The sequence below is a fragment of the Rhopilema esculentum genome, chromosome 19, assembly GCF_057945365.1.
Source record: "Rhopilema esculentum isolate cy_ngs chromosome 19, ASM5794536v1, whole genome shotgun sequence".
Lineage (NCBI taxonomy): Eukaryota > Metazoa > Cnidaria > Scyphozoa > Rhizostomeae > Rhizostomatidae > Rhopilema > Rhopilema esculentum.
The window spans coordinates 4,963,209-4,991,135 of record NC_142833.1 but is presented as its reverse complement, the minus strand read 5'-3'; the positions used below and the strand labels follow the sequence as shown (position 1 = coordinate 4,991,135).

General features: G+C 35.4%; 2 protein-coding genes across 2 annotated transcripts; both read left to right on the top strand.

The window, feature by feature from the left end:
* Positions 1-333: 333 nt before the first annotated feature.
* On the top strand, positions 334-10,727 carry LOC135688203 (leucine-rich repeat-containing protein 23). Its single transcript, XM_065204939.2, has 11 exons — positions 334-548; positions 1,916-2,028; positions 2,909-2,960; positions 3,403-3,510; positions 3,936-4,029; positions 4,773-4,903; positions 5,329-5,465; positions 7,160-7,236; positions 7,949-8,064; positions 9,040-9,075; positions 9,894-10,727. The coding sequence occupies exons 1-11, from the start codon at positions 456-458 to the stop codon at positions 9,933-9,935; spliced, it is 999 nt and encodes a 332-aa protein (XP_065061011.2). The 5' UTR covers positions 334-455; the 3' UTR covers positions 9,936-10,727.
* A 988-nt stretch (positions 10,728-11,715) lies between these two features.
* Positions 11,716-27,735, top strand: LOC135688192 (translesion synthesis protein REV1). Its single transcript, XM_065204923.2, has 15 exons — positions 11,716-13,137; positions 14,294-14,376; positions 14,860-14,906; positions 15,675-15,804; positions 16,354-16,392; positions 16,955-17,868; positions 18,125-18,388; positions 18,886-19,059; positions 19,865-20,112; positions 20,572-20,667; positions 21,333-21,521; positions 21,980-23,239; positions 24,232-24,310; positions 25,197-25,299; positions 26,103-27,735. The coding sequence occupies exons 1-15, from the start codon at positions 13,021-13,023 to the stop codon at positions 26,203-26,205; spliced, it is 3,846 nt and encodes a 1,281-aa protein (XP_065060995.2). The 5' UTR covers positions 11,716-13,020; the 3' UTR covers positions 26,206-27,735.
* Positions 27,736-27,927: the final 192 nt, after the last annotated feature.

The window sequence follows — 27,927 nt, the reverse complement described above, 5'->3', positions numbered from 1 at the left end:
CAAATAAGGTAGTTCATACAAAGCCTACTAACCAAGGTCCAATTCTTTAATAGTTTTCCGTTTTTTATCAGTGGTGTAGTGTTATCAAAATAGCAACAGGGGTTCTTGTACAAAATATTGCGAGGAAAAATAACAAAAGTAGAAAATTTACAATCATCGGCTTCAAAAAGGGGGTTCTTAGCCCTCCTGAGCTCCCCTAGCACTACACCCTTGGTTTTTATCTGCTGCAAATAGCGACCAGAAGCATCTTATATTTTGCGAACAAGCTTCATCTCACAAACAATTCTGATCTCTTGTGGAAGAATATTTCGTCACAAGCAGGGATTCAGCGAGGCTGCTGTCATAGTAACAGAAGATCAACCTTAACAATATGGCGGTCAAATTTACCTTTTGACTGATGCTGCAAGTGAGCAATCGCGAGTTTAAGTAAAAAGGCGCTTGAATAAAGAGAAAATATGTCAGAATTTTCCGACTTCGAAGATGAAGAAGGTGTTGAGGAGCCAGATATGGAAAATGAAGATGGAGAGGAGAAAGAAGAAGAGAATGTGGTAAGTTTTTAGGCCAGAGAATTGCACGCGCAGTTTTGGATTGAGTTGGTGTTTGCTTTTATTTTCCAAACGTACGCAAATTTATTGACATATGAAAGCAAAAATATTGTTTCTCTAGGAAACTTATTTATGAAAGCATCAGCATTAGGTTTCTAGAAATAATCTTTGTTGCATTTCGAGTGAGCCGGGTAGGAAAATTTCTACCTCTCACTAACAATACTGCTGGCGATTTGAAGTGCCAACCAAGGGTTTTTTACTGACTTGATCAAGTGGTGCTTCCCAAAAGAAATTTTTTTAAAGAGCATAGAACAAACAAGAAAGATGGAACCATTTCACCTCCCCAGCGAGAATTCCACCTCGATTGGATTGGGCTAGCAAAAATAGCAGCAGTCTAACTTCACTTTTCCTTGGGAAAAGTTTTAATTCTGTCTCAGATTTTCTATCTTTCTTTTCCAAGTTTATTTCTATGCAGAAAGCTCGACACAACTTCAAATTTCCCAATTATGTGGGCAAAGATTTATCTTAAATATTTAAGAGTGGAGTGATAGTAAGATTTTTGAATCATTTAATGGATAAACTCTTCTCCCACAAGCATTTGAACGGTCGGGAAAAATTTTGGGCCTACTTTTTACAAACACCATGCTATTAAACTGCACTTTTATCTTGTGAGTATCCCCACCAAATATTGAAGTTATTCCATTGATAAAACAAATTATGGACTTAAGTTCAAAACTTTGTATAATTTTTACTTTTTTTATGATTGCCTGAAATCTTGAAGTGATTCCTATTATCATTTTGATAAATATAAGCAATTAACTTTTATTTTTGTTTTATCAACTTGACCTGGCACTGTCCCAACATTGGCTTCCGAATACTTTTGGGAGGGAAGTGTTTATGTCCCCTCTTCCCTAAAAGTAGCACTAATGTTTTTATTGCTCTTTATTGAAATTGATGGGAGCTCTATCAGAAAGTTTTTGAAAATCTTCATTGATCTTCTTGCTATAAAAGATTTAGACTCATAATGCAAATAATTTTCTTAGCTTAAATGTTAGTTTTAAATATATGATATTTATTAACTGTGAAATTATTTTCATTTTTTAATTTGATTTTGCAGCAGATTTTACAGACTCTTAAAAGTCTGTTCCATAACCAATCTCACCAATGGGTGTATAACATCACTACCCAATGTTTATAAATTTTATATTTTCCTAAAATATGTTTTTATATTTTTTATATTCAGTTTGCATAGACTAGAGTTTTTGGCAGGTAATGTCATTCAATCATGCTAATTTTTCTTAAGCTATCTTAATACTTTAAAAATAGTAGCTTCAGAGATATTTATATCAGCCATTTCTTTGCATACATAGGAGCCAACTGATAATCCCTTAACAAAGGAGGTTGTTGGAGATTGTCTGTCATTGATCTGTAAAACAGGAAATGGCCTTGCACATGCTTATGTGAGGCTTGATGTTCATGAAAGGTTTGGAATTCATTTAAAGTTAAAATGATTTTTAGCCTATTTCATATTTGCCAGTTTGTTATTTCTTTGCATATAAAGGTCAGGTATCAGGGAAGTACAGTTCAAAGAAGGCTTAAACGTTGATGCTTAGATTTTTAGTTCATGCCTAGGGGTTGACTGTGCTTGGCAATTGTGATGTAGTTATTTGCATTATGATATAGGCTCATACTATTTTTGTTCGAGGACCTGCTTTGGAAAAGTTTTAATTTTTGATAAAAACTTTCTGGTGCTTATTGATGTTGTAAATCCTTACAAATTGGGCTAGGCTTGTAGACCTCACACACTCTCTATAGTTTGCAGGCATCCTGCAGCCATTGGGCTTGCAGGGGCTATGGCCTCCTCCCACTTTTTTGCAACAATAGGTTAGAAAATTTACTCTCTAATGCAACTTTTGAATGTTTACTCAGAGGGATCCTAAGAGGTAGCAGTTTTTCTTGACTTGGAACCCTTTTTCATTTTCGGTGTCATATCTTGTTAAATCTATTTTTTTGCAATTGATATCCTCTCTGAATCAGACAACTTATAAAAGCAAATTGGAAGAAGCAAGTATTTTCTAAAATGGGCATTCTCTGCATTCTAAAGATTGTGGACTAAAAAATTCTTGGTCACGCCCTTTTCAGCTCACCCACTTTTAAAATGTTGAACAGTGCCTAAAGTTTTAGTCAAAAATTAAACAGAAAAGGCTTTGAGTTGGTATATTTCTCTTTGATTCTATATTTCTTGATAGGGTAACCAGTTTTTGTTCTCTTGTGCAGTGAATACCAATGCCTTGTGCTACTTTAATTTACCACTGGCGATTAAATATTTTAGTCATACAATCTCTGTATCAATGTTTGTTTAGGGGTTTAACAGACATCAGCATACTGAATTGCTTCATCCATCTCAGATATGTGGTTTGTATTTTGCTGTTTTAGCATATTATAAACACAAAGTCCTGTTCTATGTATTTAATTTTTGTGTTTCTTATAGGAACCTCCCAATTTTAATAATAAATAAATGTCTTTGTTAATGGAAGAAGTCATTTCTTAGAGAATATTGTGCTTCCAACATTTGCTTAGCAGACTTCTTACCAGCCTTGCTATAATATCACTAAGAATGTGACACTGAACATAAGTGTTATCCTACTTCAGTTTTTATATTCAGACTGTGTTATCAATATTTTTATCTAGAAGTGCATCGTTAAAGTGCCATTATTATTGTTTTGTTTGCATTTGCTCTTTAAAATGATATCTCTTAATAAGAGATTCAAAATTGTTACTAAATTTTATCATAGATTAATAGATGTATGTTTTTTACTTATGAAAATTTTAAAAATATAACATATTTGATTTGCAGGATATCAGTGGAAACAAACTCAAAGAAATAACTGCATTGAATTCACTCACTCATTTATTAACCCTCAAGGCTGATAAAAATCTTCTCAGAAGTGGCAAAATGGAAGAGGTGGAAATTTTTGTAACATTTCATTTCTACCATCAATTGCTTTCCTTGATACTTCTCCATTACTTGTTCAGTGCTAAACATCTACTATGAATCGCTTTCTTGAATTCAATTTAATAATACAGTGGCTGTCTTAAAATGCCAAATATTGTCTTGGCTGCTAAAAATTTTCCGACAACAGTTTTATGCTTCTTTTCTCACTTGTGTACAGAATAAAAAATGCACCTTTGATATTTTCACCATGTGTGTTACAAAAACAACAGGAAACTTATATAGAATGCAGTTTCTCACTACATCAAGACATATGATGTGTTGCATTTTAAAGTATTCAATTTAGAAAGAGTAGATTAATCACTTGGACTTTGACAGCACACAAATTAACGGTCTGGATAGAACATCAATGACAAGTTGTTTTTGGTTCTTTTCAGATGCCATACCTACAAGTTGCAAGTTTTGCAAATAACAAAATAATGGATTCTGAAGGATTTGATCACCCACTGCTTGAGTCTTTAAACTTGAGAAGTAAGTATCTTTTACAAAACGAGAATGTTCTAACAAGAATTTTAAATAATAGTTAGGAAATTTCTTTTTTGCAGTAAATTAACATAATTTGCAATTTTCATGAGGTAGTCATCTCCATTTTCATCATGGCGTTGTTTTTATTAAGATTAGGGGCTTCCTTGAAGGGTCTGTGGAGGGAAAGTGCACACTAGTATCATCCTAGTATCATCCAAAGACTTTTATTCACAGTTGTTTGGGGTGCGAAATTTTTACTGATGAACAAACATTAAAGTCATGGTGCGGTAAACATGAGCCTTTTCTTAAACCTTACTTAACCATGTCGTAATGAGACAAATCTCTCTGTTAGAATTCTGACGTTACTAGAATTTATTATAGATTTTCCGAGTTTGGGTCAAATAACACTAAAAATGAAATACTTTTGTTTATGAGAATGAAGCTAGGTAAATGTGTGAGAAATTGGCTGAGATTTGCTCAAAGGCTCCTCCCCCAGCAAATCACTGTTATCTTGTCTCTTCATAGTTTTAAGAACCGTGCGAACTTCAAACATTTGTTGGCCACATCTCAATCATTTTTTAACTATTTTACAGAATTAGTCAAAATATTATTTATGACATCACTTTTAAGAACTATTTAGTTAAGTCTGCCTAACTTACCAGAAATGGTTAAGACCCCGTTAATCTTTCTTTTACCTGCCAATATCCATGATAGACGTAAGTACTAAAAACTGTCGTTTTACTTTATAGATAATGACATAATCGAAGTGACTGGGCTTAATCCAAAGCGACTAGCGCGGCTGAAAACTTTAGAACTTCGAAGCAACAAGCTGATCAGCACAAAAGGAATTGAACTGCCAAACCTAACAAGACTATACTTGGTAACACCTTTTTTGCCATAATCATTAAAAATATATTTTAAAAAAATATTTCAAGATGGTGTGAATTTATTGTTGTATGCTCAGAATTCCAAAAATGTAGCATGCAAGGTTTATTTTTCGATCATAATTCTTTTCTCTTTACTTCGCATTAATCACGGAGCAGTGTCACCAGCGTTTTCATGGAAAATGTGAACGCTGTTACACAAAAGTTAGAAAGTTGTTTGTTACCATTCTGAATATATGTGACATGTTATTCCAAGCGATCGAGGCTGTGCATTCCTACAAACAGTGTATTGAAAAAACAATGAAATTTATGCTATAATTGTTGTATACCGCTCCTCCATTCGATTAAGTTGAGCCAAATTTTTCAAAAGGAAAATGATTAGAATTTTCATTTTTGTGACGAAACATGGTTTCCTTCACAGGCTGCAAACAAAATTCGTTCTTTGGAAGGCTTACCAACTCTGAATCATTTGGTATTTTTGCATTTGCGTGGGAACAGCATCGAAAAACTTGACGGCTTTTCTGAAGAAATGGTCAACTTGCAGTATCTTAACCTCAGGTAACCAGCATTCCGATTTGCAAATTTTATTTCTGTCATTCAAAGATTGAAAAGGCACGGAGTTTTCGTATCCATTTTGTAGTTATAACTGTCACAATGTCCCTAATGACTTTTGCCTTACGCCTCTCCGAATATCGAGCTTCCACTATATTCTTACCCATTTTGAAGATTCTGCAGAAGGTAGCAATTTTGGAAAGATACTTCCCCCGCCTCCACCCCCCCCCCCCCACAGTCAATGTTAATAGGCTTATTTCTACTTTTTTCGATTGCTGTTACTTGGGTATTTTCAAAAAAACCAACATTGATTCAGGGGTGGGGGGTTTTGATAATATTTTTGGGGTAAAGTTGCAATTTTAAAGGTTTTTTCCTCCAGTCCACTAACCTTTTGGCCAGGATTGTATGTGCCAAAGACATTTATTTCTAACAAAAGAGGGGGGAGTGGAGCTCAACAATGTTGCTTAGAAGAAAACAACGGCATGTCTCTGCAAACCAGTGCGCAATGGTGTTCTGAAAATCCACGTTTGAGTCTGCAGACGATGCCTGTTCTATTTTAGTATGCCAAATAATCTGTCTTTCCCCAAAAGTAAAGTGGTTATAAAGCGTGGTTGTATTCTCCGAAAAATGTCATTCATTAGATCTCTATGATTTTCATCAGGAAATTTGGATTGCTTCATGCATTGTGCTAACTTGATTACATTTATGTTTGTCATGAGCAGGTCTTGCAAAACAAGCTTAGACGTTTGCCAAGTTGTTTCGCTGGAGAGGCTTGTTTAATGCCAATGGAGCAACATTCAACTGTTTTGTGATGATCTTTTCACCTTAAATTTTTTTGTTATTAAAACAGTAACCCAGATAAGCATTTCACAAAGCAAATCTTTTGCAGTCAAAACAAATTATTTGGAGCATACATCTATCTGGTCTATAAAAATTTTTTTATAAAAAACATTTTCCTTTGTCCAAAAAGCTGTTAACAAGCTATTGAAACATAATTGGTTGCCCCTAAAGGCAAACTGTCATATTAATTTTATTGCTTAATGAATTGTTTTGGTTGAAATCTCCTTATCCTTTAATTTGGGTTTCCAAAAGTGGTGAATTAATATCAACGAGATAGCTTCTTTGACGTAACGTCTAGTTTTATCAGAAACTCCACCAAAAAACTTAAAACTTTGGTACTCGCTTCCCCCAAATATCGAATACATGTTAATTTTACTCAATGTTAATTACAATAGATCCAATTGATTTTCCAAGTCTCAATATTGGACACTTCATTCTACTAATATTTCTGTATTACTATTACTACTAGTACTAGTTTTACTAGTATTTGAGATTTTACTAGTATTTGAGATTTTAGCATAGGTGCTACCTACTAAGTGGCAACATAAAACCAAATATCATCACTGAAAGCTCAGTTCACTACCGTTAAGATACAGAATACAAGCTATAGCACTATCCAGTTTAATTAAGTAGCATAAGCATGAACGTTTGTAACAAACAAATTATATCAAAAAATATAATTTTTATTGTCTCATCAACGTTTGTAACAAAGAAATTATGTCATAAAATAAAATTTTTATATTCTCTAGATTACCTTTTGAAATTTTTCTTGATGTCCTCATATCAGTCGTTTCTCATTAATCAATTTGCATTATAAATCTGACATCTAATTTTAAATATGAAATATTTTTATATTTTAGGCAAAATAATATTTCTGAATTATCAGAAGTTACAAAACTGAAATGTCTTCCAATGCTACGAGCTCTGGTTTTACTGGGTAAATTTGAGATTTCCAGTTTCATTCGCCGTTTCTTTTTCCTTTTGAACATCCATTTTGACAGGTCTGTCAATTAATTGCAAAAGATTGTGATATTGTTAAATTTGGTTTTTAAGAAATATCAAGCTTTCAAGAAACTTTAAGAATCTAAGAAGTAAGTCATTGTTTACTCTGCACAATGCCTGTAAGCCTTGACAAAATCTTTACTCGGTTAAGTTTTCACTCGGTTACTGGCTTTCCCTTCTCACCATTGCCAGGCGCTCAGACTTTAGATGGGCAATGGGGGGATCAAGGTTTTGCAATTAGTGGAAGGTCATGCCCAAAATTGAGAAAGCATAAGTGTTTCTAGGTAAACTGCAAACACAATTTGGAATATATAGCCCGAAAATGCTTCTGGAAGAAATTAAGACCAAACGAGTTATGATGAAAACGAGCTAATTGAAAATTTTTTATTCATTAGAAATTGGCACTGAAACTTTTGAGAAACAGTGCACAAAAGTGGACATTCCACTAGTGGACATTCCACAAGTGGACATTCCACAAGTGGAAATCTTAAAGCTAAAACCTGAATTTTAAAAATAGGTTTCTCCGTCATTTTCCAGTCACCTGAAGGGTATGAAACCAAAATAGAGTCATTATCTAACACCCCCAATCCTTGCCATTTAAATCTATTCCTGAAAATATGTCTCAAGGTTTGCATTCGCACTTTCAGAAAACCCTGTATGCATGGAAAACGGCTACAGAATCGAAGTACTGATTTTACTACGAAGATTAGAAAGACTTGATAAGGATCCTATAAATGAGGAGGAACGACAGGAAGCAGAAGAGGTATGTCAACAACATAGGTGCCGAAAACATGGAGGCTTAAAACCTCAAACACCCTATGGAATTCTGTTAGAAAGGGGCTAAATTATATTTGGTAGAATAAACTCCTTCGCTTCTATGCACCTCTTCCAAATTTCTGTGCTCGAACTTCTGTATCTCTGGTATACAGGGTACCATGCTCAGAACTTTTTAATCTCTTCATAAAATGCAGTTTTATATTAGTAGCTGGAATAAATCTCTAAAGGTACTTCTAGCGTTGAAACCACTTTCAAAGATACAAAGAAGGATTTTAACGAACAATGATAGTGATGATGGCTTTTTAATAGAGACGCCTAAACTTTTCAACCAGAAATGTCTTTCAAAAACTTATAACTTTAAAGCCATTGAGCTGCGTAATGAAGGATGTCTGCAGTCACACAAATACAAAGAAAAATGATTTAGAATCTCGTCAAATGTGATGTTTTAAGCTGGTTGAGTAATACAAAATTTTGACCAAGGAAATCAATGACTTGTATGGACTGACTGATAGGTTTATAGAGAGGAAAGGCAGTTACTGGAGAATGGGAAATTATGGGCTGGGTTTAGAAGTTGGAAGATTCTTCACATACTTTCAGTGGCATGATCAGATTTCTATTTGTGTTGCTAATACCTAAATACCTGAAGTTGGAACACCACCTTTCTGTCGTGTTGGCTACCTTTCTAAGTGCTGTCGATAAATTCTTTCCACCGTACAATGTTGCACCCTCACAAGAAATGTTTATGTGTCCAATCCTAGTTAGGAAATCACGGACGGGGAAACAACTTTAAACAGTGAAGATTTTATTCAGGAGTTCCAACAGTTTTGAAAAGGTTTTTAGTTCCCGTTCATCTGTTGTCACGACTCGTATCAATGACGCTGCAACTGTGCTTTTCAAAGCAACCCCTTGTTAATGAAACACCCTTTTTATCATTAAAAAGTGTCAAACTTTCCCTTTTTAGATCTATGAACAAAGACGCCAGGAAGAGGCACAAAGTGTAAGTTGAAGCTAACTTTACCCAACCATTTAGTAAACTTATCGGAACCTTTATTGCACTATATTTTAGCAACACTGAATTCATAAACTTCTTGTATTTTTGCCTTCTTATCCAAGTAATTTGTCAAGAAAACTGCCTCATAATACTAATCGATTATTGAAAGAATTTTCTATGATCGTCGTAATAATAGAGACTGCCAAATCTAAACTTTAGAGACGTCGATAATGTTGCTGAAGATGTCAAATGAGTATGCATCGTGTTTGTGATATCAAAGACATAAGTGAAGTGTTTACTAGAATTGTTAAAGCTCTATGGTAGTCTACAAATTAAGTCAACAAAGGCAATGTCAAGAATAAACTTTTATCCTTTCTTTATATTAGCAAAATGCTTCCTATAGAAATCTACTAGAAAGGGCCTTGTATGTTTATAGAAACTTTGCAATGGAGTCTCAATGTAGCGGACACAATTTAGGGCTGTGTTACTGTACGTTGTACAGAGATGTCCGTTGCATAGAATTGTCCGTTTTATAGAGGTTCTCTTAAGAGCTTTTTGACCATTTTAGAGAGGAATCTCAATCCATTGTTGAGCGGTATCCGTTGTAAATATATGTTCGTTAATGGAGGTTCCACTGTAGATATCATTTTTCTAATAACCTTTCCCAGGCTGGTCAGCTTTGTGACCGCCTTTTTTTCTTGACTTTTAAGTGATTAGGAGGTTATATTCCTTTATAAACTTCCCCTTCCTACTGCAGTTACTGCTTCTCTAAAGCACACCCGCAGATCAATACTATGCTATATATCTGACTTTTTTCACAACAGGCTGGGGCAGAGGTGATTCAGCTAGAGGAGGAAGATGACTGAGTTTGTTAAAGTACTTTTTTTGATTCGCTTTCTGATTTTGTTAGCTTAGAATTTGTTTAAGTGCACATACTAGATAAACTGTTTTATGGATTCCTATCTGATATTAACAAATGTTACAACAATTGAAGAGTTCCAGTGCAAGAAGGGGAAGAACACTTTTTAACTGGAATTTTGATTATTACGATTTTGCGCCCAAGACATTCTGATACATCTTCTGGGATTTCCGGTTTCCTTTAGATCTCTGGACAGTATGAGCTTTGAATACAGTAGAATTGCTTAATCAAACCAGCTTCCCGCTATAACCAATCGAAGATCTTATTGCCTCGATGCCATTTGATTTAGTTATCTGGCTTGACGAGCCCTAGATCTAGCGAACCTCCGTTTTATCAAACTCCCGTTACAACGAACTCCTTCTGCAAAGTAGTTTTCTGGGTGTATTTAAAGTTGATCACACTAGGGTCACATTTTAAGATGCTCAAATTTGTAAGTATAATCCGGTTATAACGTACTTTAAGGGACCAGTGTATTAAGTACGTTATATCCGAAGTACGTTGTAACGAGGGTAAGTAAAAATTGAATAAAACCAAGCACAACTTTTGCCGGGACCAAGTACACCAGTATGTTATATCCGAAAGTACGTAATAACCTAGTACATTATAACGGGATTATACTGTATCATTAATGATTTCTGATCTCCCCAGAGACTTGACATTGTATCTTTTTGCCCCAGAACTTCGAAATCTTGGGCTTGAGTGTAAAACAAATAGATTAGCTGCATACAAGCGAAAAGGATAGCACTAATTGTTTTTATTGATTTCAATCGATCTTGCGATGCCACATTCTTAATTGAATTGATGCTGACAATAGCATTATTCCTGGTTTATACACCTGAAAGGAGCGTTGCAATTTTGCATATTGTTGCACTACCTCAAAATATCTTTTAAAGTTTACAGGACTTATATAATTCCGAAGGTTCTAGAAAAAGGAGTGAGAGTCTTACAAAGGAAGTAAAGTATCTCAAAAGCTATAGTAGGAATAAATCAACTGCAGTGGGACTATATCTCCATGGATTTCAAGACTGTACTGTTTTTGCTTTTTAAATTTTCTTTAGCTCGAAAGCTGTTTTGTCATATTCAAACAAACTGAACCAAGATTGCTTGAAGATGGAATGGTTGTACAGTCTTCAAAGTGCCATATTAATTAAGGCAGAACTAGACAAGATTGTTTTAACTTCAAAAATACGTAAGATTCGATATCGGAAATTTACGCGAGGAGTCCCAAAACCTGCATTTAAAGGCTTACTATTGTCATTACCAGGGAAGGCTTTTTGGAGAGAGGGAGAGAGAGAGAGAGAGAGAGAGAGAGAGAGAGAGGGGGGGGGGCAAAATACAGCTTTTACAACTTTTCACAAAAAGCCTCTAAACCGTCACTATTTGTCTTCAGCTCGAACAAATACCTGGACATGTCTACAAAAGTTGACTTTTAAATAATATTTTAAATGGCTTTGAAAAAAGCAAACATTTAGTAAACTAAAGCTTTTTGTCTGGCACTCTTCAGAGTTTAGAACGTCAGAACATAGGTCGAAAAATCTACGCTAGGAAATATATATACCCAGTTGTGGATCAAAATAGGCCAATCAGAAACACGAGCACATGACTGTAAAGGTTGACCAATCAGTGCCGCTTGCCTATTAAAATGTTACCAGTGGAGTCCTAAGGTGAAAACGAACTCCTTTTGTCCACACAGTAGCGGTTCTTTCGTGCTTATGTAGATAGATTTCTAAAACTGCTAGGTGGAACGACGATCGGGCTTTACCAATAATCCGAAACATGTCGCCATTATAGCTTTTTGCACAATCTGGGTTTTCTAGTAAATGCTGCCCGATAGGAGAATCGCAGGTTTTAGTTGTAATTTTAGATTCGCAAGACCGAGGTGGCTGTTCTCTTTGGAGATGGGTTTTGTTTCTAATATAAGACGGAACATGTTGTTTTATTCTATCCTCCAATCTTTGGGTGGTGCGTCCTACGTAGCCAGAATCACACTGGCACGTAAATTCAAATACAACAGAACTTTTTTGTGTGGCAGGAACGCAGTCCTTTTGAATGGATGGAAGGGCCTTTTTGGTACTATTAACAACACGTGGGTTGACCGCAAAGAAACAATTTGTAATGGCCTTTTTTATTTGGCTTTCAAAACGCAAGGAGCTGTTACCGATCCAGGGTAGTTTTAGATAGACCGGGCACTTTTGAGGACCAAATTTTACGTCAGCCGAGAAATTTCCTATCTTCTCCTTAATGTAAGCTGAAATAGCATCTTCTGGATAGCCGTTCTCCAAAAATCTTAGTTATTAAAGAATCTTTCTTTTTGAAATAAAAAATGTTACCTGTCTTTTCCATAAACTAGAATGTAAGAATACAAAGTTATCACCTCTCAAGAAATCCAAATTTTAATCTCAGTATGAATTTCGTATTTCATCTGGGAAAATAATTTTTAAAAAGATTAAGTTTTGCTGTTAAAGTCTTCCAAAGATGGAAAGCTCTCGTATTTCCAATTAATACACGTCAAGCCATCTATTTGGTCTTAGTTTTGTCAATAGTTTTTTAAATTGGTAGCTGCAGGTGAGACAAAACTTTATTTTCTGAGAGGTTCGGCTTTTCATATTTTGTTCACTTTTATCCCCACAACTCGCCAGTAGCATTTCGGCCAATAGAGTAACAAAAAGATGACGCAATCAAAAGCTTTGAAATTTGCAAATCCATTTTGAAAGCAGAAATTTTTTGCAGAGTGGCTGTGGCATGGGCTGTAAACGACCTAAATTTTAGCCAATACGTGTTGTCACGTTTCAGCAAATGTATATAAGATTAACTTATATCGCCAAAAAAGTAGCGTTTTTCAGTGTTCTTACCGATCATGTGCTCCAAAAAATAACTGATCTAATAAAATTGTTATAAAACAAATTTTTATAGATCATTGGTCAAAATCCAAATGACGTCACTACTTAACGAGAACGAGTCAGCCGGATCGTCTCGAGGCCGGACCTAACTAAAATTTTAATGGCGGGAACTGGAAGTGTTTTTAGTCAAAAATGCTCTTTAAACAAGAAAACACACAAACAGAAGAAGAATCAAACAGATCAAATAACCATGAAGTGAGAAAAGGAGCAAAGCGGAAGAATGACAATGGATGGGATGGAGAAGGCTGGGTAAGTTGGAGGGCCTCCCTGCTTTGGTCTGGTCCCTATCAGTGAAATCAGGCCCCCCAAGACAGATGCCCCTTTTTGACCCTTTTCTTCTTACCTCAGCTCAACCTTTTGTATGTTCAAAACGTTGTCTGATCATTAATCTTCTGTAATGTTTCACTGCTTGTAATGTTCCTGAACTAAGCAAGTTGTGTAGCTAAACCCCAGACTGAGTATGGCAAGTGCCACCCGAGATATCTTTTCTAAAATTTCCTTGCACACTTCACTTGGTAAAGATTAAAGGTATGACATTTTGAGGTCTGGGGGCTACATTGGTGTGTTTTTTGCGTAGGGCAAATAAAGAATCATGTTTACTTAAGATCTATATAATCTTGCACTGGTTTGATAGATAAGAAACAACTCTCGATCATGTCAATGTTTAATCTTCCTCGATGTTTTGCGCACTATATACACAATTTAAATTCACACTTATACCAAAGTGCACACTTGCACACTCAAAATTTTGCTCTTGAGCACCCAAGGTCTTGTTGGAAACTGCCTTACTCTGCAGTCCGGGGTAAACCCATGCATGCATACAGCCCAAATATTTGAGAGGTCCCACATACAACATCTGAGTTCTTCAAAGTTTTCAAATTTTGCTCGTTTCTGATATCCGGGGGATTGAAATTAGCTTTCTGCAAATTTGTAGGTCCTCTATTTCTTGATTCAATATTAGCCTGATCAAATCTGGATCCAAATGATCCAAATTTGATGTCCTATAACATTTTTTGGAAATTTTTTTTAGCACAAAATGGAAGTCTAAAAATGCTAAAAATTTGTTTCTAGAAGAAAAAAACACATTTTGAAAGTTTATCTTGAGCTTTCTGAATCTTGCAAAGCTTATTTTTTGTGCATTCCTGTATAGTGAAATATTATTTTTCAGGCACTAAAAATGGTTCTAGACCAAAGTTTCAAAAGATTTAGTCCCAACCATAAAAGCACTGAGTGGCACTTTCTTTTATATGTGTTGCTAAGGGGAACTGCCCTCTCTTTGTCTTCTTGGAGCTATTTCAAGAGGTTTTCTTGGAATCGAATATAAGTAATAAAGGACATATTTTAGCAAATTTATTAAATTGTTTTTTTTCTATTAATCTATGAATTTTTTCATTTTTTTCCTCAGCATGGTTACATGAGAGAAAAGGAAAGGAAACTACAAGAGCAATTTGAAAGCTTGAACAGCAAGAGAGACAATTCACAGCAAAAGTAAAACTAATTTTTTCATTTGTCAAGAACCAACAACATTGTGCCCATTTACAATTACAGGCACCACAGGGGGTTGAGAAAAGTGGGGGTCTAAAAAAGTGGGGGGGGGCTAAAGCCTTATGAAAAAGGCTTTACTTGCTTGACATTTGATGTTGCTGTATTTTTATTTAATATTTTGTGGAAATGTATGTTGTGGAATCTAAAATGTGTACTGAACCTGGACTGGTAGTGCATTACTGAATATTTGGCATTTTTGCAAAACAAGGGGGGGCTAAAGCTCCCCAGCCCCCCTGTTCCACAGTGCCTGAATTAGAATGAATTTGGAAAACAAAAAACAGTTAGAAGAAAGAAAATTTTGTCTTGATTCTTCCCTTTCTTGCAATCTATTATAGTGTGTGAAACTTGTTTTTCAATTTTTCCCATTTGATATTACCTTTTCATATAGTTCACTAATTGAAACATAGTTTCTACACATCTTTTTAGATCAAATATATTTGAGGGTGTTTGCATTTTTGTCAATGGCTATACAAGTAAGTTGTCATCCTTTCTTAAATTGTTCTGTTACTCATAGACAAGCTACAAACTAATATTCTATGTCAAAATAATGTCATTAGAATGCATTAGTACCAAGAATATTTTTAGTCTGTAATGTTAGGGAGAAGCATAGAGGCCTACAAAAAAGCAAATGGAAAGTGGAAAAGATGATATGATTTGAGGCTGGTGAGGTAGCAATGGGGACACTCTTGTGTATTTAGTGTAGCAGTGCTCAGGTTGGGGTTAGAAACTTTTAACCCAAAAAAGGATTATTTGGGATTGAAATCAATAACCCAGAAAGTATTTCTTGCAACTTGTGTCACCCAATTAAGCTCTTTGATGTAAGGACTCTTGCTCTTTTTAATTTTGTCTCACTCTGTAAATCAAATTTCCTTCTTTGATTTTTTGGGAACTTGAAACCCAGCAAATTCCAGCAAGTCATAAACCTCCAGCTGTTGAAAATTTTGCAAATTGATTTCATTTTTCAAAGATGTTTCCATGCACATCAGATAAAAGAAGTTATTTGCTGGATAATTCCTGTCATTTTAGCTAAATGGTCAAATACACTTTTATCCCTAGCCCTAATAAGTAAGTAAGTAATTGATGAGTAAGTGAGAAATTAGGCAGTGGATACTTCTGTGGTAGAGTTAGTGACCTCATGAGCGTGCGAGTTGAGGAGTGAGATTTGCAATAATCTAAAGTATAGTTTGATTGTATGGTCTTTATTTTTTAATTTGATAATTATCAATCTGTGTTTCTTTTAGATCCATCATCAGATCATTTAAAACAAATAATGGCTGAACATGGAGGACAGTACCAACACTATTATTCCAAAAGAAAGTGCACACACACAATTGCGACCAATCTTCCAAACAGCAAAATTAAAGAACTTAAGTAAGTTGCAATAGCTCATTGATTGTATGATATGAAGGTTGCATCAACTAGTGCAGAACTTACAATATCATTTTCTTTGCTCTTAAGTTTTAAAGTAGTGTTTGATAAAATTGTTCTGCTTTTCTTCCTGTTTTGAAGTTTTCAATGCATATTGTTTCCAGCTGGCAAAAGCTAGATTTTTCCCAATTGTGTCCTGTTGTGTCTAATATTTTTTAAAAACATTTTGATTCATTGACTTAATAAGTATTTCCAAGCTTTCCAATTATAGATTGATATGTTGTCTCCAGCAAAAAAACTCCCTGAAGATTTCATGCTTTCTCAATATCCAAAGATTTGTCTAGCCTCACTAAACTGCAGCTACTTTCACTTCTTGCTCCTGACTTTGTTTATTGTCTTTAGTAAGTTTGTTTGACACCAAAAGGTTAGAAATAAACAAAATACTTCAAAACTAAGCAAAACTATAAATTCAGTAAAATATTTGTATTTTATACTTCTATTTGAATGCATAGATTCTGATGCATCTGCATACTTGATTTCATTTTTCTTCAGAGATGAGAAAGTTGTTCATCCTGACTGGATTGTTGAAAGGTATTTTTGATGTTAGAATATTATCCTTTGAAGGAATAATTTTTTTATTATCTATAACGTTTTTTCAGATCAGATAAATGGTAAACAGTTATATAAGAACAATCTATCATTTTGAGTTTGTCTTGGTTGACTAACTCTATTTAATATAATAGAGTATAGTAGCACCTTAGTTTAAAATTCTCTACATTTAAGTTTCACTAAACCGGGTCAATTCTATCTTAAGCTTTTATTCAATTAATGCAAATTCGCTGTCCCCAATCATAGACTTAATACTTTTGGTAGGACTTAAGCAAAATAAACACCTGGACTTTAAATTGCTCATCTATAACTGAATTGAAACTCAAACTTTTCATAATATATACCCTCCAATAGAAAACCCTTGTTTCCCTGCCCTGTTTTGCTTATGACTGAGGTGATTTATTATTGACACAAAAACGTTAGTTATTATATATCAAGCTGATAAAAACCTAGATTTTTCTTCTTTTATAACATTGTAAACTTCCATTTTTATTTGAATGACGAAAAATTGCACGTTGTAAGAGTGTTGTTCTTGCATTCTCAGTGTCAAAGCTGGTCAACTGCTCCCTATTGAGAAATATCGTTTATATTCGGGAAAAAAGGAAGCAAAGGCATTTGCCAATTTCCAGCCGAAACAGATTGGTAGCGAATCAAGTAAATTAAATAATGATAATTGCTCGATTAAGAAATTATCATCTAAGGATGAAAAATCTTCTGGCCTAACAGACGCTGATTGCCTTGCTGCATTTGACGAGGAAATCTCAGGATACCCGATAGTGAATGCTACAAGTTCAGATCCTTTGCATTCAAAGAGTCGGTACGGTCAAGAACCTTCGACCAGTGCCTTACCAAATGAGAAGCATTTCAATGTCTCCACTATTTCCCGGAATAATCTATCAATGGAACAGCAAAATGAATTGTCTGCTATTCCAACAACTGATATTCCATATAGCGATGCAGCTAACGATGCAAACGGAAGTTTTTCTATGAATAAAATTTTTGATTCTTGTTTAATTAATGACGATAACGGTAACACTAATTCGGGTGACACAACCAAAGAAGAGACAGAAAATTTTCCTTTAGATGCAGGCAAAACAGATAATGCTTATGCCGAAGTGAAGGACGATCACACCACGAAGGGTCCATATCTCACAAAGCACGACTACAGCAACACATCGCCAACGAAAGCAATGGGAAAGGCAGGTGACCCTGGATTCATGAGTGAGTTTTATTCCAACTCAAGACTACATCACCTATCTATGTGGAAAAGTGAACTGAAACGATTTGCGACAATGATACACAAAGCTTCCTTGTCTAAAAACTTGAAGAAGACATCAAAGGGAAAGAGTGAAAAATTGATCATGCATATTGACATGGATTCCTTTTTTGTGTCCGTTGCATTAAAGGACCGGCCGGAGTTGAAGGGGAAGCCAATTGCAGTGTGTCATGCCTCAAAAGGTGTGTTATGTTTTTAATTTCTTATGTAAAACTAGATTCAGCAAGGAAACACTGGGCGTTGACTCAGTCATCTGTTTCTGCTGTAGTCACCATGCAGTTACCCTTCTTTCTGACCCTTCTGACCCATTTACTTTACAATTCTCATTAGTTATATCTGCATATCTCAAAGCTCGGTAGGCCCCCTTTATTAACCCTATTTACTAATGGACTAAAGAAAAGAAATTTTCGTATGGTTTGTTGTATTTTATTTTTGCAGGTACCGCAACGGCAGCGAGTTTCAACTCAAAATCGGAAATTGCATCATGTAGCTATGAAGCTCGAAGCAAAGGTGTCCGAAATGGGATGTTCCTTGGCACTGCACGGACAATGTGTCCGGAACTTATATGCGTTCCATACTATTTTGAAAGCTACAGGACTGTTTCGCAGAAATTTTATGAAATACTAGTGTCATTCACCAGTGAAATCGAGGCTGTCAGTTGCGATGAAGCGTTACTTGACATCTCAAATTTGGTCTCAGAAGGTATGTTTATATCTGCTTTGTTCTTTGTATATTTCCTAGACAAGAGCTCCTAATCAGCTATAGGTAAAGCCCAATCGCTACTTTTAAAGTATTAAATGCACTAGTTGCGTCACCTGTCCGTTAGCAAATAGTATGTTAACAGGATGTTGAAAAAATGTCTTTGAGCGCTCTGGTTTGTGCAATTTCAGATTTACAAATAGAAGAAAAAATCTGACAGTGGTCACTGACAGTGGTCAAAAGCAACATACTTTTGAGTGAAATTGGATCCAGACCAAAGTTCCAGATTTTGAATTTTTCTAATTTTCAGAGATTCTTCATTGCAGACGCTTCTTAACATGATATTGTAAAATCTCAAATCGTATATCGTATCATATCATTTATCGGAAACCTGGAAAAAGTATTTTGATATGATTAATTGGCTTGGTTGTCTCGTCCAAAACGTTTTACTGCGCTGAATCCGTCTTCAGTGTGTTCTTCAGTTCTATTCTTTCTTCCAGAGATGACTGTTATGGACCTGGCCGCCAGAATGCGAGCAGATATATTGAAAGAAACCGAATGTTCAGCTTCAGCTGGCGTCGCATCCAACATACTTCTAGCAAGAATGGCGACAAGAAAAGCAAAGCCAAACGGGCAATTTCATCTGCAAAAGAAAGATGTCCTAGATTTTGTAGGTATGACAGCTACAGTTTTTTGCGATGTTTTCTATTTTTGACACGACACAAGCCTGCCAAGTCTGAGAGAAGAGGGCTTTAGTGGCAAACAATGGCTTCACCAAAGCAGTGAGAAGGAGATCGGCCATTGAAATTGTCCTGTTAAGCAGATTAATTTGTTGATAATTGATAACAAATGTTCTCTTCTCTGTGCCCCTCAAATTTGAAAATCAATGTGTTCCTTGGAAGATGGAGATTTAGTCATGAATTAAATTTCCTTGTTGTTTATTTACTATTCCTGCAGCATCCGCTTAATAATGGACTCATGCTCCCAACATATTGCTGGAATAACCATAAGTATTGGAATTATAAGGTTAAAGTGATGAAAAGTAAAAGTCTTTCGTTTTGATTCAAGGTAAACAATTAATTGTCAGTGGCTTTTGATACCTAAGTAAGTTGGAGTTCAAAGAAATGAAGTTATTTTAACAGATTCTTCTATAGTTTCCTATCAGGTAAAGTGATTCTCGAAATTGACAGTTAAATTACGATTTTTTTAAGCCTCATCAAGCATGTGAACCCAATTTTTCTTAACAATCCGACCTACTTTTAGATAAAGTTATTTTTTGTCAGGCTCTATCTTTGTATGTAGACCTCAAGAGGACCATCAGAAGCAAAAAATAGCCGAGGGGCTGGATAGCCCATAAAAATTTCTTAATAAAGTATAGCTTGCACTCATCTGGCAGCCCCTTCAAAATAGATTGCTTCTAGCTGACCATTTTTTAGTTTATTGCTGTCCCTTAAACTAAGTTTTTTAGTCTATCCTTAGGCTGTCAAAAAGTGTCAGACCTCCCTGGTGTTGGCTACTCTATGCAGTCAAAGTTACTTGCAATTGGTGTGAATACGTGTGCTGAATTAAGGCAGTTCTCACTGCACAAACTCAAAGAAAAATTTGGGCCTAAAACAGGCCAGTCGTTATACAATAACTGTCGAGGAATTGATGACAGGCAACTGAAAACAGATCACGAGAGGCAAAGTGTTTCCGCAGAAATTAATTATGGAATTCGATTTGTAGAGGTAGATCTGGCGCATTTCAATAATTATTTTTAGTAACAGTTCCTTTAATGTTTGCTGATTAGCTTTTTACTTGTTTTTGATTTTTTCTCAATGGGAGTGCTAAATATTAAGGCAATGTGTTAAGATTCCACTTTTTCATGCCATTTCGAAGCAAGAATCATTTTGTCATCATAAATTGATTTTACCCTTAAATTATCTTTTAAATTATCCATCTCTTCTTTGAACAATATTGGCGTTTCAAATTCGAGATACTGTATAAACCTGTCTGATTCTTAGATTCTATATATTTATTACGCGATATTTATATATTTATTATTATTATCTATATAAGATACACGATAGACAATTTAATTTGCCTTTTTTAGAATTGTTTTGAAATCAGAAGGATGCTCCAAAATAATTTCATTTCCTTTATTTGTAAATGCAAAAGTTAGTCGTTAACTTCTCATTCCTTTTTAGCATCACGAAGCGCATTCTTTTTTATATGAGTTGGCTAAAGAAGTAAGTGAGCGCTTACAAGCGATAGAAATGAAAGGCAGTCACATCACTCTCAAGGTATTATAAAGTATTGATTCAAATTGTTGTTTTTTATCTACCTTTTTTTACAAGTTTTTGTCCCATTTGATTTTAAAAAACCAGGCTGTTGCCAAGAAAACGTAGTTCTAGCCACCATCACAACGACCATTTAAGGTTTCTAAGTTAATTTATTATTAAAACATTTTTGTTGATATGATCTCTCAAGTCAGGTTTTAGATACCCATTCAATATCAGCAATCTCAAGTAATGTTTTTAGATATCCATTCAATATCAAAATGAAAGATGAATGGAATATCAATTACCAATAGGGCCTAAAGTCGATACCTATGGCTTTTTTCGTGCATCTCTTAGCATATTTAACAATCGAAATACCATTAGAGTATGTAATTTGCATCATGCTTGACTGTTAAGGGCCCTTTGCTATGGTAAGCTTTTTCAAAGAAGAATCAACAGATCTTTGAGATTCTATTTCGTGAATTCTCAGTAGGTCTTAGGTACCATTCTTTTTACCTATGCTACTCAAGGCATTGGCGGGATTTGACTCAGTTTTCAGCCCATCTCTCTTGCGTTTATTTCCTTAAGTAAAAGTAAGGTTGAAATGTAGGCATTTAAGAAGCCATGGACTATCAATGTCAGGCTTTGGGCGCTCTTGGAACATGTCGTATCTTCTTCTTGCTTTCCAGCTGATGATTAGAAAGAAAGGTGCACCGGAGCCCCTCAAGCATATGGGCCATGGTATTTGTGACAATGTGTCCAAGTCAGCTACCATTTCTCAGCCAACAGACAATGCAAATATAATTGGCAGAGAAATCGTTAACCTTCTGCAGCAGTTTAAAATCGTTGCAAGTGACATCAGAGGCATGGGAATTCAAGTATGAAATTAAGTACATATTTTCTAATACTATTTGTACATTTTTCTGGTGATTAAACTTACCTGAATCTTCTCTTGCCTCTGTTTAACCTGTAAAACTACTTTGCCCTCTCATCTTTTTCTACGTCAGTGTGTCAGAAGTTACCTTTGGTCGGTGCAATACTGGGCAGGTTTTTCACTTTGCCTACAATGTTTGTTTACAAAATTTACTTATGTGCAAGCACAGATCTTGGTAATGCCCACTTACTTCGTTACAAATCAGTTTCAAAATTTACTATTGCACGGCCAAGTAGTTATTTTTTTTGCTCCTGTATTTCTTCCTTTATTGATAGCTCCATCCTTCCTATCTATTAACTTGATTTTTCGTTGGTTTTCTCTTTTTATTACGAATACGAAGTCAAAAGGACGAGCAATCAAGAAAGGTCAGTTCTTGTTTACTAATAGTCCTACATTTTATAGGTTGCCAAACTTGTGAATTCAAAATCCGGACAAAAAATGCTGAAAACGATTGACTTTGGAAACCATTCAAAAGCAAAGTGTATTGACCCCTTTAAAATCGATGAAAAAGCCGGTAATATGGAAAGTAATGTTGAAGGCCTCGATGCACAGCCAGTTGACATTAAACTGCCATCAAAGGCACATACCTTAAAGGAAAAATCTCCTGTTAAAGGCTTTGGGAAGAAGCAGGGTAAGAAACTTAACAATGTTACTAAGAAAGCAACTTCTCTATCGAAGTATGTCACGAAAATACCATTAAAAGACGCATTAAGTGGTGAGTTCGATGTCAGGAAATCTCGGGGTACAGAAGACCCACCTTTGCCATCTTTAAGTGGATCGCCAAAAAAGGATAGACGTTCTTCAAGGTCAGATAATTTGGGGTTTAATTTGGGCTTACCACCATTATCAGAAATAGATCCAACTGTGTTTTATGAGCTGCCCGAAGATGTGCGAAAGAGCATTTCTGAGGCATATAAACAGAGGAACCAAGTTCTGAATGTAAAGCCATGCAGTTCTAACATGCTTTCCAACATCGAAGCTTCAGAAAATTGTTTATACGATACATCTGAAAATGGAAAATCAGGCAGAGATGATTGTTTGAAAACGAATGAAGATAGGCTGGTATGTGAACCGAATCTAAAAGGCGATGAAATATTTTTGAATGATGAGTCTGCGTATCCTAAACATGTCAGTGATGCTTTGGTTGAAAATGCAAATCGGCCTTACTTTGATACCGTGGAAGATAAAGAACAAAATCAGCCAGTCATGACTGAAAAAGACGTTTATAATCCGCCAGAAGGTATCTCCACTTTCAGAGACGAAGAACTGACACTTTCTACGATCGATCCAGAGGTCCTGAAAGCCCTGCCACCGCATATACGAGACGAAGTACTACAAAGCGTAAAACTACAAAATAAACGGACGTTAAAAAGCAATGAAAATGGGCAACATCAAGCAAATAAGATGCTTCCTGCGAAAGGCAGAATTAAGGAGAAGACTGACAAGAGTAAAATGCAATTCGAAAAGAGAAAGCAAGAGTCAACAAGGCAAAAAAAGATTGTTACTACCCAGACTTGCAAGGAAATTGTTCCTAATGGTAATGTCCCATCCAAAACATGCCAGTCTGCGGGTGCTTCAATGCAGCTGGAAGAGAAGGAGGAGTCAAAGGGAATCGATGAGGGATCAAAAGCTGTACCTCAATGTCATTCTTGTGAATCAGTGGTAAGATAGTGCTTTATTTTCCGTAGCACACAAAATCAGCATTTGATTTAAAGGTGATATATTTGTTACTTTGTGATAAATATGATCCGGAGAACGGTAGATTGCCTGCTTATGATAAACAATCTTTTGGTGGTACAAAACTTGTAAATGGCTTTGAAAAAAGCAAACATTTAGTAAACTAAAGCTTTTCGTCTGACACTCTTCAGAGTTTAAAACGTCAGAACATAGATCGAAAACTCTACGTTAAGAAATATATATACCCAGTTGTGAATCGAAATAGGCCAATCAGAAAACACGAGCACATGACTGTATAGGTTGACCAATCAGTGCCGCTTGCCTATTAGAATGTTACCAGTGGAGTCCTAAGGTGAAAACGAATTCCTTTTGTCTACACAGTAGCGGTTTTTTTTCTGGGTATATATATTTCTTAACGTAGAGTTTTCGATCTATGTTCTGACGTTTTAAACTCTGAAGAGTGTCAGACGAACAGCTTTAGTTTACTAAATGTTTGTTTTTTTCAAAGCCGCTTATGATAAAATTCAACGGCAAAATTTATCCTATGATCTAGAGGAGATGAAATGCTATTTTGAATAATATCTAATTACGCCACACTAACGTCTTTTTGTATCAGTTTTGACAATTTCTTGCTAATAGAAAATTCCTTGCTAATATTGCTACAATACTTGCTTATTGCAACATCATGATTTTATTTGCTATTTCTAAAAACATTTCAAAAACTATGCAACAAATGCCACGTGAGTTACTCGCTGCCCCGTATATCCTCCCTAAGTATTTGTAACCCTAGGTGCCCTAGCCCCTAGTTTTGACGCAGTTTCAAACATTTTTGACAATTTTATCAAATTTCAAACTTTTTAAACAATGCTATTAAATATAAAGCTTGTCAAAAATGGGCCTAGCGTATTGATAATATTCAGTTTTAAAGTAAGAGATCATATTCGAATTGAATAAATTTTTTTTTTCTTTTTGTCAAGAAATTACCTTCTTTGAATGGGATAAGGGATCATCGACAAGTAAAAGATTTGACAAAGGCCTGGGTTCTGTCAGCTGATGGTATGGCATTTTTTACTTAGAAACTTGCAATCTTTGTTATCAAAACAGAATTCATCCACAAGTTGGTAATATTTTAAAAAAGTTGCTAGAAACTACCTATACAAAACGAAGCAGGGATAGAGAGAATGAAGTTGTGAAGCTACAAATACTTCTGTTGTTTTGAGCTTCGAAATGGGTTTGGCAACCCTTGACTTGCAGGAAGCCTTTCTCTGATGTTGTTTCTATCGAAAACCATCTCAATATATACATGGTATGAAGCTGAATGATCAAGTGTATCATCGAATGCAGTTATGATAAGCAAGGGTTTTCTATATCCTGTTCTGCTGTGGGAATGCCTCTTGAATGGCGTTTTTCAATTGGTTCGACATTTATTTGCTTTGCTTTTCGTTTTGTTCTTTTCCCATAATTAGATAAATGCTTTTTTACTACCCGACTTTTAACTCGACTATTAGCCCCGACTACTAGCCGACTACCACCCGGCTTCTATCCTACTACTAGCCCCGACCTATAGCTGACTACCAGCCAATTACTACCCGACTACTAACTCGAATGATAGCCCCGACCTATAGCTGACTACCACCTAATTACTACCCGACTACTAGTCGACTACTAGCCTGCATGTATAGTCCAACGTGTATTCCATCTTTCCATAACAGGGTTTTCGAATTGAGAACTGAAAGTGAGGCTACCAGTAATAAAGAAATGGTATACGATATGGCACATAGTAAACGTACGGTTGCTTTTTTACCTATCTTCGTGGGAGCAGAAAATCTCATTTTTGTCCGGCATTGTAGGTTTATTTAGATGCTTCTAATTGCCTGTCAGCCTCACGCTCCTCTCTGTCATTTTACTGACGCTAATCAAAGATTGATCTTTGCCATTATAGATCCTTTGATGGAAGATGTGGAGGAATTCGTGACATACATTGAAGAACTGTTTGGCTGCCTCTGTATGGAACAGGCCTTCACACTCCTCAAAATGCTGAAAAGGTGCTCTTGCAGCGTATTGCTCATTCCATTTCCTTCAATCATAACTTCGTTTCGTATTGGTATCAATCAGTCATTTTCGTTTTGTTCGGCTTAGAAAAGACAGCCCAGTCAGGTTGTATGCCTAAAGATAGCAATTTGAAATCATGCTACTTTAGAACTTGGGATCTATAATCGATGTAGTCTTCCACATGATGTTATGTTACCTTGAGCTGACCTTAGGACACATCTAGGACTTGGGACGTGAATCTAATGCCAATAACAATCACAAAGTTGTTTATCCTTTGTTTGCTATTGAACCGCTACCCCTGTCCCTCCCTGCTGTCTAGGGTCCTGATCTCAAGCAAACTTTTGTATGAATCGATTATAAATGTTTAAGCTCAATACCATTTGAAAGTTTTTTATCGCATTGGCAGTATCACCGATATAGACGATACATCACTTATTGTTATATAGTTTCAATTCTTTATCGGTGCAGATTACTAGAAATTGTTGGACATCTTGAGTAATTTTTGTTTGTTTCAAATTCTTGTGTGGTCTGCACATATTGCAAGCCCTTAACTCCTCCGCACACGATGAGGAAATTTTTGAGCAAAATATCTTTCGTACCGTTATGCCCAGGTAAGTTCTCGCCTTGTACGGGCCATTTTTGCGGAGGATTTATTCCTTTTCCTGACCGTTTGTAGCGGGCTTTCATCTAAAATAAAATATGCTCTAACAGGATGGAGAGGGGCTGATATGATAAATATATAGCTGTTATAAATCCTTAGACACGTTTACTGAATAGAAATCTTTTGAAATTGAAGGTTATCAAGCAAATCAGAGCTATGGACGATGAATTGGGAGTCGATCAGTAGCAGAGTGCAGCAATTTGTTGAAAACCGATATGGTGGGACATTGTCTTTATAGGAACAGAAATTTAAGAAATGATTATAGGGAAAAAGCTCCATTGAACGCATCAGCAAAGAATGAAAGCATTAACCTGAAAGTTTTGCAGAATATGAACGAAGGGCTTTAGGCAGTAAACGTGTTTAAAGAGACGTAAAAAATTCCTTATGTTCCAGGTGTTTTTGAGCAAACATTGAGTTTGTTTTGTTGACCGCCTCTTGAACATCAACTTTGCTAAGCTGGCGCGAACTTGTGAATTGATTAGCTCGTTTAAACTGGCCATTTAAATTTCTGCTAAATACAACTGTTTTTTTTCTGGTTAAGCTTTTGGCTTTTTCAACTTCTTTGAAAATGTTAACTTGAAATATGCATATGATTGTTATATTTTTATATTCATATACCGCTTTTGCATATAAACAGTAAAACAATGAATTTTAATGCATTTATAGCTGTATAGTCTTTAAGATATTTCAAATTTTGATATATTTCTGATTCAATCGTGGAATAATTTAATTTTCGCCTTTATTTACTAAAACTATTTTTCACTAAATAGCACCTATTGTATCAAAATCACCTGCATTTGCGTTTTTTTGCGAAAAAATCAATTTCCTTCAAACAACTTAATTTTTCTGATAATCCTAATCATGCGTTTTCTCCTCGAATTTTTCCCTTTCAAATGTAAGACATACCTTGTATACGAATTAGCATTATTCTACAAAACAACCATCTACCTCTATCTTATGAAAAACATATTTAGTTTTCCATCAATGGAATTTCAAAATTTTCAATGTACGAAAATTTGAATAATGGCGGATAGCCCACTCTGTCCAAAGGACTGATTTTCAGGGGTGCTGTATCAAAACCTTACAATATTAAAAAACTAAAAAAATAATTCAAAATTACATCTATGTTTAAAATACAGAAAAGAAAAATATTATAGTTAGACTGACAATGGCAAATTGCTCTTCAGCCTACTCTTAAAAATGCTGAAGGACGATATGCCTGTTTGACATCTAAAAGCACTCCATTCCCAGTCTTTGCTCCTCAGAATGAGATAGCCCGCTGCCCATTGCTAGCTTGTGTTCCAGACCCCTATCTTGAAAGTAGAGTTAGGGGTCTGGGGCACAGGCTACCCATTGCAAGTTTACTCTTCTAAAAGTGATGTTTCGAAGTTTCCCCAAACATTGCCTTGATCAAACCATTCCTTCTTAGTTCTTTGGCGGTATTCCTATGAAACCATTGATTAAATTCACACTATGGAAATCTCATAAATCCTTTGTTGGAAATCCTATTATTTTGTCGGAAAATCCACAGAGATCTTTTCATTTTGGTTTAAATCTGATTCAGTATTTGCAAGATTGTATTGCCTCTCGTTTTATTATACGAGGTTGCTGAGTAGCGAAAAAAGATCTGAATAATTCAGGGTGCTTTTAAACAAGATTTTAAACAGGGTGCTTTAGCAAAAAGTAAGGGGCTTTAGCCAGAGGTATAAAGCCGGAAAATGTAGAGGAAATTCTATATACAAAATGAACGTTTAAATTATTTTCGTTTGCATGCCTCCTCAATTTCTTTACCTTCTATTTTTTCTAGGGTTAAATTATATTCCATTGTCTACCTGTTGTTTGAGTAGAAAAATCTTAAAAATAAAGAATTTAAAGTAGTAAAATTTTGCCACCCCCCTGCCCTCTCCTTTGCAATGACTGCCTATTTGCTTCTTACAAAGATTTCATTCAAGTAATTTGA

Coding starts and splice junctions, on each gene's coding strand:
- LOC135688203 (XM_065204939.2), top strand. CDS start 456: ATGTCAGAATTTTCCGACTTCGAAGATGAAGAAGGTGTTGAGGAGCCA. Junction 4,030..4,772: donor TGAGTCTTTAAACTTGAGAA/GTAAGTATCTTT, acceptor TTTACTTTATAG/ATAATGACATAATCGAAGTG. Junction 8,065..9,039: donor AACGACAGGAAGCAGAAGAG/GTATGTCAACAA, acceptor TTCCCTTTTTAG/ATCTATGAACAAAGACGCCA.
- LOC135688192 (XM_065204923.2), top strand. CDS start 13,021: ATGCTCTTTAAACAAGAAAACACACAAACAGAAGAAGAATCAAACAGA. Junction 24,311..25,196: donor CTGGGTTCTGTCAGCTGATG/GTATGGCATTTT, acceptor TTGCCATTATAG/ATCCTTTGATGGAAGATGTG. Junction 25,300..26,102: donor CTCCTCAAAATGCTGAAAAG/GTGCTCTTGCAG, acceptor TTGAAATTGAAG/GTTATCAAGCAAATCAGAGC.